At 48.7% G+C, this 12,120-nt stretch overlaps 1 protein-coding gene across 1 annotated transcript in view; it reads right to left on the bottom strand.

The window, feature by feature from the left end:
* ARFGAP2 (ARF GTPase activating protein 2) overlaps positions 1 to 12,120 on the bottom strand; it is a 182,600-nt gene that overhangs the window by 139,408 nt on the left and 31,072 nt on the right. The window contains exon 6 of the mRNA XM_086959722.1: positions 11,173 to 11,278. Within this exon, the coding sequence (XP_086815848.1) occupies positions 11,173 to 11,278 (106 nt within the window). The remainder of the gene's footprint in view (positions 1 to 11,172; positions 11,279 to 12,120) is intronic.

Genomic DNA, 12,120 nt, shown 5'->3' with positions numbered 1-12,120 from the left:
GCTCTGCGGCTGCGCCTGATGACCTGCGGCGCTTGCGGCGGGGGGGGGGCAACAGGGCAGCAGAGGAGCGTGGCGTCAAAATCGAGTCCCGTCCAGAAGAGCAACAAGGCAGGGGGCTCGTCGAGCGTGTTGTGTAGCAAACAAAGGTCCACAGCATCCGGTGAGTCAAACTACTGGCAACCCTGGCCTGTGGTATATTTGTGTGCTGCAATGGGTGTATTAGACAACTGTTTTATTAGGGTCGGTTATCAAAATGATTCAAATTTTTTTTTTTTTAAAGTACCGTTATGTACCTTGGCCAGGAGAGAGCCATCCAAACTCAAATACAAGAAACATCAGAAGGCAAGATGGCCGCCTGGTAGGAGCTCTATTCCCGAGCTCCTAGTGCTTGGGATCCCTTTCTGGATTATAACCTGAAAGTAACTGGATTGAAGGCTGTAACTCACGTACCTGTAGCACCGGCGGCTGGGACCCCTGCCACTTTCGCCTGCCATCGGCATCATCTGTGGAGCCCAGGATGGTGGGGAGAGCCTGCTGTGGTTGTGGCTGCTGCGGTCGCCGCGGAGGCTGGTCACGGTCAGCAATCCGTGCTTGACCGGGAGGCTGTGGACGTCAAGGAAGCGCTGCCGTCGGGGGCCTGACCCCCCCCGACACTTTCGTCGGATCTGCGGGGGCGGGCTGGAGCCTGCTGCGTCTGCCTGCCGTGGCTGCCTCGATCACCGTTCTCATCGGACCATCAGCGACGGGCTGGAGCCGTCCGTGTCTGTCTGCCTGCCGGGGCTGTGGCGATCACAAGCGGTCACACCGGGCATCGGATCTGGCCTGAAAGGCATCGGATCTTCGCCGTGACTGCCTGCCGGGGCTGCTGGTCGCTCTGAGCCGGCAGAGCGGAGCGAAGTGGCGAGGCCGTCCCCCCTGTGCAGAGAGTGCCGACGTGGAGGCACCGGCTGCGGGAGCGCCAGGCACTGAATCACGGGGCTCATGGCGGAGGCACCCCTGGCCTCTCCCCTCCTCACCGGAGAGTCCATTGGGAGTTGTGACACTGGTTGGCGGCGGAGCTCCAGTGTCTCTTGGGAGAGCTGGGCGGCGGGCCGGCTGGGTCGCGGCCACAGCGGCCCCCGGGAGGACCGCGCTGCAAACACGAAGAGAAGTCGCCTCATAGCCCCGCCCCAGGAAGTGCACTAAAGAACCAAAACAACGAGGATAGCATAGCACCACCTTCATCTATCATTCATTAATGGAGATATTATTTCTATGAACCAAAAAAGGAATCCGCACACCGACAACGTGAAAAGGGCGCATTGAAGCCAGCTGATCTACCATCTCGTAAAAAACGGCCCCAAGACTACGGCAAGGTATCGTGCCCTCCACTCAGTCTCTCATTTCTATTTTTCAACGCTTTTTAAGCTGATCTACATGACTGTACAGTTGTTAGGATCCTCTGCCTAAAATGGCTGGGGCTATAAAGTTGTAGTTTCTACTAGACCCCATTTCCCTGTCTTCCTCAGAAAACAGATCTTCCTCTCAAAATGGTTGGGGTCATAAACCTGCAACAACAAATTGCCAGTCCCCCACAAAACTAATCTTGAAGCACTGCCTCCCCTTGGCCTTCCAAAATCGAGATAGGACTCACCTCCACCCTCCTAGTAAGATAGAAATAGGACTTCGTCGTATCTGTTCTGCATCCCTGATCTCAGGGCATAAGAACAAACATAACAACAAAATTGCAGATATCCACAACAGCTTCAACAACCGACCCGAAGACCAACCCACCCAACCCTCTGCAGGACCCCCACCCCCCTTGAACATCCTCAATAACTGGAACCCAATCTCCACTGAGGACACCATCCGTCTGATGAACTCTATCCACTCAGGATCCCCCACAGACCCATGCCCTCACCACATCTTTAACAAAGCAGACTCCATTATAGCACCGCACCTCCGAGACGTCATCAATTGCTCCCTCAACTCCGCAACCTTCCCGGAAAGTTGGAAACATGCCGAACTCAGCGCCCTTCTGAAGAAACCCACAGCTGACCCCACCGAACTCAAAAACTACCGCCCTATCTCGCTCCTTCCATTCCCGGCCAAAGTCATCGAGAAAGCGGTCAACAACCAGCTCGCCGCCTTCCTCGAAACCAACAAATCCCTCGACTCCTCACAGTCCGGCTTCCGAGCCAAACACAGCACTGAAACCGCCCTCATCGCAGCAACAGACGACATTCGAACTCTACTGGACAATGGAGACACAGTCGCCCTCATCCTCCTCGACCTCTCCGCAGCCTTCGACACAGTCTGTCATAGCACCCTTTTACAGCGCCTCAGAAACGTCGGAATCCAAGGAAAAGCACTGGAATGGATCACCTCGTTCCTCACCGGAAGAACCCAGAGAGTCCGCCTTCCACCATTCAAGTCAGAGGCCACTGAAGTCATCTGCGGCGTACCACAAGGATCTTCACTCAGCCCCACCCTCTTCAACGTATACGTGAGCCCCCTCGCGGTCATCGCACGCCAACACAACCTCAACATCATCTCCTACACCGATGACACTCAACTGATCCTATCACTCACCAGAGACCCTAACACTGCCAAAACCAACCTGCATGAAGGAATGAAAGAAGTAGCCGAATGGATGAAGCACAGCCGTCTGAAACTGAACTCAGACAAAACAGAAGTCCTCATCCTAGGCACCTCCCCCTCCGCCTGGGATGACTCTTGGTGGCCAGAGGCCCTTGGAAAAGCACCCATCCCGACGGACCACGCACGGAACCTGGGCGTCATCCTGGACTCCTCACTCTCGATGAACAGACAAGTCAACGCCGTTTCTTCATCTTGCTTCAACATTCTTCGCATGCTCAAAAAAACATTTAGTTGGATCCCCACCGAAACTAGAAAAACAGTCACCCACGCACTGGTCACGAGCCGCCTGGACTACGGAAACACCCTATACGCCGGTACCACCGCAAAACTCCAGAAAAAACTACAACGCATCCAGAACGCTTCAGCCAGGCTCATATTAGACATCCCGCGTAAAGAACACATCTCTGGTCACCTGAAAAACCTCCACCGGCTCCCCGTCAATAAGAGGATTACTTTCCGTCTCCTAACCCACGCACACAAAGCACTTTACGAACTTGGACCCGAATGCCTCAACACACGACTGTCCTTCTACACCCCCTCCCGCCAGCTACGATCCTCCAACCAAGCCCTTGCCACTGTACCTCGCATCAACAAAACCACCATGGGAGGTAGATCCTTCTCCTACCTGGCAGCTAAAACCTGGAACTCACTTCCCACTCACCTTCGCCTTACTCAGAACCACCTAGTATTCAGAAAGCAACTTAAAACTTGGATATTCGACAGGTAATTCCCCACCCTTCTTCAAGCGCCTTGAGACCCTCTGGGTATGTAGCGCGCTATACAAATCTCTTGACTTGACTTGACTTATCCTACACCTACCCTTACCCTACACCCCTCACCTGCCCCTCCCCCCACGTTCATCATGGAACCCACGGGCAATCACACATTTAAAATTAATTACCCCCCAGATCTCTCAAAAAAAACACAAAACGTTTTAAACACAAATTCATAAAGTCCCCCCTTTTTAGACACCTACTACTCCCTCATCAATGGTACTAAGAGCACCGATCTCATTCTCTACACTATACGCAGAGCACAATGGAGAAAAGCATTCCTCACCTTACTCACCATATCAACCACTAGGAAAACTGCCCATGGCATAACACTTTCCACCACACCATCCCAACTCTACCCAGCTAGAGCATCCATCACTATCTACAATAACAGTACTATCCTAATTCAATCCACAGACAGAAACCTTGACTTATTTGACAACCTGTTCCCCACTTTCAAAGAATACATCTCCAACGCTCAGATCCCACACCATCCGGCCTCCAATCCCAACAATTCCAACATCCTCGACCCCACAGCACCACCTACCACTAACACGCACCGCCTCCCTCCCCCCAGTACTCTACTCTATCACCCCCCGAATACATACACTTCACACTCCTCAATCCCAGACGCTGATCTCCCCTTCGCCATCAACACCACCACCACCCCATCCACCCCACTCCCACTTAACCAGAACCCCACGCATCCTACTATTATTTCAGAACAACAAACCCCACTTGACTGCACCCAACACAACATGACCCTCTCCCAACCAATCTCCCCTCCTCTCTTTGCACTCCCCCCACTCCTAGCCCTCATCTCTCCCTCAACCTCTCCCCCCCTCTCTTTTCACTCCCTCCACCTCCAGCCCACATCTCTCCCTTAACATCTCCCCCCCTACTCTATGCACTGCCGCCACTCCTGGCCCTTGTTCCTCCCGCAACCTCTCCCCCCCCACTCTCACTCCCTTCCACCACACTGTCATCCCTGCAACGCCCAGCCTCCACACGTCCCGCAATTGGCTAACCCCCCCTAGCACTGACTCCCCGTCAAATAACAACAATACCATCTCTAACCCTTCCACCCCCTCCACCCCCAACCTCCCTACCTACCCGAACACCAACACACTCACTAACGCCTCCAACCCCAACTCCACCCACCTCACTAACCGCCCCCCACCCCCTCCCCCCTCCTACTCCACTAACCTAGACACTTGCTCCCCATCTATGCCCACCCCCAACTCAGTACCCAACCTCACGCTGGACATGATCATGTCAACCCTCCTCCAAGTGAGAGAAGAACTCCACTCCCTCAAAGAGTTACTTCTCACACACTCCAGACTCCCACCCCCCCCACCTCCACTTCTCAACCTAACAACATATCCCCCTCACATCCTACTCACTCCCTACACTGGACCTCTATCCCCTCTCGCAATACCTCCAGACGCCCTCAGCGCACTATCAACACTCTCTCGGACCCTGACAAACACACCCTTCTCCGCACTTATGTCCCGGTTCGACGAAACCTCTTAGCCACCACACACCTGCCTATTCCTACGATTCTCTCTAACCCTCTCAGACACCCCACGCATAACTACAGAGGCTCTGTCCCCAACAACCTCTCAAAAATCCCCCTCACTTTAGATCCCTCCTCCTCCCTCTGCACCCCTAGACTCAAATGCACACTCAACTGCAGATCGGCCCAAAGACACGCCTCGGAGGTCGCTGATCTCATCATTTCTTTGAACCTTGACCTCGCCATCCTAACTGAAACATGGTTAACTGAATCTTCTACTCCTATCATGGATATCCTAGTCCCCCCCAACTACTGCATTATTAGACTTGACAGGTCCAAGAAGACAGGCGGTGGAATCGCATGCATTTACAGGAGCGACCTCTCAATTAATAAAGCCACCGCCCCCTCTCTTACCTCCTGTGAATACATCTGCCTTGATGTCATCAGCGAAAACAAACCTGTATGTTCTCTACACATCATCTACCACCCACCTGGGGACAACATCACCTTCTCCCAACAACTCATGGACACAATCTCAATCAACTCAGGACGGCAAAACACACAAATTTACCTGGGTGATTACAATCTTCACTGGAATGATTGTAGTGATCCAGTGGTCAATAGCCTCAAAAATTACCTTAATGCTTCTGACCTCACCCAAATTTGCAACAGCCCGACCCATGACAAAGGCTCTATCCTCGACCTTATCATCTCCAAAGAAGGCACTACTCAACTTGATTCAATCCAACCATGTGACTGGTCTGATCACCATATTGTCACATTCTTCATCAAGGAAAAATTTAAACGTATCCCGGTCCAAACCTCCAAGCCCAAAGTCTGGAAAAGAGACTTGAAGAAACTCGATCCTAACTCTCTACCCCCTGACAGCTGCAATCTCCTACTTCCCCCTAACGGCGTCACTGGCGTTCAGTGCGTAACTGACCACTATCTCAACTCTATGACCTCAATAATCAACGAGGCTGCACCGATGCAACTGAAAAGAGTCTCCACCAAGATCTCCATCAACGGGAGTCTCAATGAAGACAGAAGGGCCATGCGAATGGCAGAGCGCACCTGGAGATCTGTTCCCTCAGCTCTGCAACTAAAAACTCTGAAGAAAAAGAGAAACGCGTACTTCAGGAAAATAAAACGCTCAAAGTCAGATTTCTTCAGACTCCAGCTCGACCAAGCAAAAAACCGGCCAAAATAAACTGTTCGAGCTAATCCGATCACAATCCAAGGAACAACCCCAAGCAGTCGACACCATGGGCAATGCACCTTCCTGTGAAGAGTTCTCTGCCTTTTTCAACCAAAAAACTAACAACATAAGGAACGATCTCCTCATTGACGCAAGCCTATACCCCAAACCCCAGTGCGTTACACCCAATGAACCAAAAAACAATGCGACATGGTCATCCTTTGACACTTACTCTGAAGACGAAATTGACAGACTACTCAGCACCCTGAAACCATCCAATCACCTCAACGACCCTCTTCCGGCTAACGTTGTAAAAGACTTCACCCCTCTGCTCCTCCCACTCTGGACTAAAATTATTAATTGCTCACTCCAGCAAGGAAGAATCCCTGACAAAGTTGGACAAGTTACACCTTTACAAAAGAAACCAAATGCAGACCCCACTGATCTTAACAACTACCTTCCTATTACCAACATTCCCACTCTCGCCAAACTGTTAGAAAAATGCGTTCAACTACAATTGACAAAGCACATTGAGCAGTTTGATCTCCTCAACCCTCATCAATCAGGCTTCCGAGCAGGGCACAGTACCGAAACTGCTATGACCCACATAATTGACGACGCCCTGCAAATCTTAGACCAAAATGATACCTGCCTCCTCATCCTTCTTGATCTCTCTTCAGCATTCGATACTGTGAAGCATGAGAACTTACTTGAGCTCCTAAGCACAAGAATGGGTCTTTCTGGGACTATTCTTCAGTGGTTCTCCTCTTTTCTACACAACAGGTCTCAGAAATTCAAGAGCAACAACTTGATGTCCTCAGTACCTGTTTCGTTAGGGGTCCCTCAAGGATCCTGCCTATTCCCCACTTTGTTCAACTTAGTTATGGAACCTCTCACCACCCTGCTACAAGCATCCAATGTACACTTTCACATGTACGCCGATGACACTCAACTATATCTCAAACTACAATCCCCCAAAGACATTATCCGTCTGAACTCAACGATCAGAACACCCAATCCTGGCTGGCCGATAACCACCTCAAGCTCAATGCTATGAAAACTGAGTTCCTTCTGATCTCACCTCCCGCGAAAATTTCTACCACCCAAACCTGGCTTAAATACCTAACTGCACTCAATGTCCAACCGACCATCGTGGATTCAGCAAAATCTTTAGGCATAACACTTCACGCCAATCTCAACATGCAGCAGCATATCAGCAAGGCAACTAAAGGAGCGAACTTCCAAATAAATACCTTGAGGAAACTTAAACCCTTCCTCCCAGCCAAAGACTTCCGAAATGCAGTACAAGCACTAATCATCCCTCGCATAGGCTACGGCAGCACCGCCCTCTGCGGCCTCCCCCTAACTACAACTGCACCGCTAAGGGACTCACTAAACGCGGCAGCGAGGCTCATCACTGGATCTAAAAAGCATTCACATATTTCCCCTGACTTCAAATCCCTGAACTGGCTGCCTTTTGAAGCCAGAATACATCTGAAAATTGCCTGCATGACGCACAAAGCTATACACCTGAACTCACCCGGCTACCTCACTCAGAAGCTGACAATTTCCGGCGGCTCCAGAACCACCAGAAGTGCAAACAATCTTCTGCTGAAGCCTCGAAGATTCCGGAAGGAAAGAACCTACAAACGCTCCTTCTCAGGAATGGCGCCTAGGATCTGGAACTCACTCCCTCCGGAAACCAGGCGCATCCCCTCCACTTTTCTCTTTAACCACATCAATGCTTACACAATTCATCCTTAATGCTGGATTTTTTATAATCCCATTGTTCATGACGAGCTCAGCTCGTCATGAGTGTATGGAGGTGTACATTATGACGAGCTGAGCTCGTCATGAGCGTCCAAGGAGTTAAGAAAGAAGTTAAAGCTATCCTCATGGCTAAATACACTTGAACTACTACTTTTGATCTTTAAGACTCTGCGTCTATCTGCACTACTTGTTTGATCCCTTTGCAATGTGTTTTACTTGTATTATCCACCCTACCCGATTGTTCATGTTCCTTTGCACATGTGTTTTATTTGTATTATCGATCCTACCCGATGGTTCATGCTCCCTCTTATTTGTACTACTTGCATTGTTGACCCACCATCCTAACTTTGCTCCCTCGTGTACCCACCCTTCCTCCTACCTATGTAAAGCGCTCTGTTATCTGCAAAGATCTTGTTCGCGCTATATCAAACTTTCAAAATAAATAAATAAAATCAAGAATGACTCCCAGAAAGTCCAATCTGCTTGAACACGGCTCTAGTTACAGGGCAATCTTTTCCAGTGTCAAGATACACGAGGGTCAGTCTAGGGTTGATGATGTCCGTTTTATTCACCAAACCAGGAATGTTGCAAATTGGAGTCAATCAGGGAAGTCAAGTCAATGCTGAAGTCTGTAAAGAAAATGGTATCGATTGCATCCCAAACTTCCTTTTAATAGATCGGAAGCTTTGCTCATGTTTTAATCTGTGCTTCTGAGGGGATCCTCGGCTGTGTAAAGGTTGCAATAGTAACACTTCAAGATGTTTGCGATTTCACTGTTCTCCACATTTCCTCCAGCTTCTCTCATTATTATCCACTCTACAAGCGTTTCCTGCTCGGAACTTCATTGCCATGAGTATGCCTGCTTTATTACCTCTGCTATCGCATTTCTGTTTAATCCTCGGCAGCAAATATTCAGTCTTATCAATGTCCCAGTGTCTCAGCGTTTTCCCTTATAGATCTTTAAGCTGTGAGTTAATGCCTTTCTTTCCGGGGATCTCCTCTTTTGTTGATCTCTCGAGCATTTTCTCTCTCATCAACTTCTGTCTTTTTTTATTGTGGCTGAAGATGCTGTGAGGTGACCGCTGCCTACCACTTCAACTGTGTCCCAAAGCATGTTCAGGTCCAATGGTCAGCTAGGCAGGTTCTGAGTTTTACGAGTGCTTCTTTATTCCCGTGTCTCACAGCATGCCTTGAGCCTCCAGGGTCCTCTGGGATGTGGGTGCGCGTGTCTGAACATGTATCATTATAGGTGCATGATCTGAGAGGGTAAAGTTGCCAATTTCCAAGGTATTAATGTCTACTCAGTCTGAGGAGCGAGGTACTCTAGAAGGTAAAGTCAACTGCATATGGGTATTGCTCCCAACAAATGTATATTAGGTCATTCTGTGAGAGCCAGTGAATAGTCTTGGTTTTACTTATAACTGACCTTTCAGTTTTCATGAGTCTCAATGAGGGATCCATGAATGCGCTTAAACTGCCTTATATGAATAAGGAATATGCTACTTACCAGTATGCATCTGTTCTTGGCATGTAGGGCTGCTGACATTCATATCTGGTGCATAGATCGCCGCCTAGTGTTGGGTCTGGATGATTGCACCATGTTGTCCTGGAAGAGTCTTCGAAGTATCACGCAATAGGTGACTCCTCCCCTGGACTACAGTGCGCATGGGCATCTTCTCCATCCTCAGATTGTTTTTCGCCATCGATATGAATTCAGCAGCCCACATGCCTCGAACATCTCTGTTTCCCTCTTCTACAGCGGTTGAGATAGTGACTAATATAAAGATTTTGACCCGAGTAAGGGGTGTACATTTTTAGGAGGGTATATGTGTGGGAGGTAAGAAAGGGAAGTAGGGATCATGTGCCTTGTAGGTCTGTCCTAACATGGGAGATCTCATAGGAGTAGCATTTTGAAATTAAGATGGCCTCTCCTCTGCTTGTGGATGCACTAAAGAAGGACTGACATAGAAACCAACTAGGCTAGAGTCTGGAGCAGTCTCAGTGAGAGGGGAGTATCTTGGGGGAGGGACACCTCTTCTGATTCCGGAAGTTGGTGGAACATTTACAATTGTTTAACTGAAGCATTTAAGTCTTTAGTATGTAGTTAAACCATCCTCATGGGTTGGTTAGTGTTTGTTGTTTGAAAGATTGGCTATCTTCTGAAACATTCTCCAGCTATCAGCTTTCTGACTGACCGATCTGCCCTCTCCAAGACCAGAGGTCTGAAACTCCCAGGAATAAGAACCAAGCCCACTAAACCCATTTACTGATTAAGTAAAGACTTAACAAATATCTCTAGTGGTCTTAGTGCATTCTAAGGCCTTCGCCAAGCTTATTGCTATTCTTTGTAATACTCACTCCCCTGCACTGCATCCACCAGATGGTATTCTCACTTTAAGGCATATCGGTTGGGGCAATGCATCACCTGTTCACAATGGGCGCTGCTAAGGGCGACAGAGCATTATAACCAATTGGCAGATGCTCTCTGGTGGCAGCACGCATGTACTTCCGAGTCGGATTAGGAGTGCTCTTCTCTCCTTATCTTCTGGAGGGAGTAAGCCTTGAGGCTTCTCCCGATCACTCGCTCTGTAGTCTGGTGGGGACGGGTTTGTTTGTTCCACTTCAGCCTTTGGCTCAACATAATTGTCCCTGCTTTTCCTTGCCAGTGAAACATCAGTCGAGGAGCAGCCCCAGCAGCATATGATGTCTTTAATGGACTGAAATCCTGTCACTTCTGTAGGGTAACCATTGAAAGATCTTGATACATTTAGTATATTGATCCCATCTTCCTTGCTGCCTCCATTATCTTTTCTTTCATTTGATATTAATGGCATGATTATGTTTGTTGCTCCTTTAGAGTTGTAAGATGGTGCTGCTACACAGTATGTTCTCCCTTCAGAGCTCTGTGCAGTAAATTAGGTGGATATTTTAGAGTTCCTTTGTCTGGCTTTCTGTTGACACTCCTGGTCAGATGAGATGGGCTTTAAAATCAGGTTTTTTTAAAACTTTTTTTACTTCATTATTTTTTTAATAGCCTCTCTTTCCCGTTTCAGACCCCTCTCAGAAGCACCAAAGTTTCTGGTTTAATGGTTGAGGAAGAGCCAAGTATCTCTTCGGTTGAAAGAATTAGCAGTGGGAGCCTTTGCTTGATTACATGATGGACTACATGGATAGCATAGAAAGAGTGCAGCTGGGCAATCCTAGAAGTAGGAATGGTTGTTAGAATGAGCAGGGTTTCAGAATGAGATGGAAGGACGATCTACAACACCACTTACGTGAGGGATCACTGTTCTCTACAGCTTTAACCAGCTTCTCAGACTCCACTGAGGTGGGCACTGGCGCCAGATCTGCGCATGATGATGTGTCCCATGTGGCTGAAGGCTGAAACAAAAGGCATTGCTAGATCAAGTTATCTTTCATCTCTATGAGAAAATTGCCCTCAAACCAATTATTTTTATACACATCCCCCCATCCAAGTCAACCCTTAAAAAAAAAAACTAAACATTTTCACTCAAGAGCCGATCCCATGGCAAGGACATATTAACCTATGCAGGGTCACTCTGTAGCACTACATACGGAAGACTAGACAAGTAAAGCCCAACCAGATCATTTCCAGGAACAGAGGGACCTCCTAATCCAGCTCCATGGTCATACAAAGGACACCCCAGGATCATTCCTCCTCCTAGGTCACAAGCAGAACTTACTAACAGTAGCTCAACACATCTACCCCACTAACGTCTGCAAGTTAGTACCACTACACTGAAGGCTGTACATGTCAGCACTGCAACAAGACAACGCACAATGCAGTAGTAGATAAAACCACCCATCGCTGATACCTGTGCAACTACACCCAAAAGCCTTGCATTTAACCTTCCTAAACCTATGTCTCTTCCCTAAATCTAAGCACCTGCATAAAGTACTTCTAGATCCCACAACCCGTCACCCATCAGGTGGCCCAGGAAGCCAACACCCTCATCCCTAAACCTCAACACAACATCCTGTGCATGGAAGCTCAGCATAAAGGTGGAGCATACACAACACACCTGTTAATAACAACTCACACCAATAAGGGTCAAGCAGACATGGTTGGCTTCAGCCCCCACCGCACCAATAAAGCAGTGGCATCCATGCTCTACACTGAGAGGCTGATGGCGAGAGAATATTTATGGCAAGCAGTTGTCTAAACAGGAATGGTTACCGATTCCCAAATCTTGCAATGCTCA

Source organism: Lissotriton vulgaris, chromosome 2_2, assembly GCF_964263255.1.
Source record: "Lissotriton vulgaris chromosome 2_2, aLisVul1.2, whole genome shotgun sequence".
NCBI lineage: Eukaryota > Metazoa > Chordata > Amphibia > Caudata > Salamandridae > Lissotriton > Lissotriton vulgaris.
The sequence above is the reverse complement of the archived record's forward strand: the minus strand, read 5'-3'. Positions and strand labels throughout refer to the sequence as shown.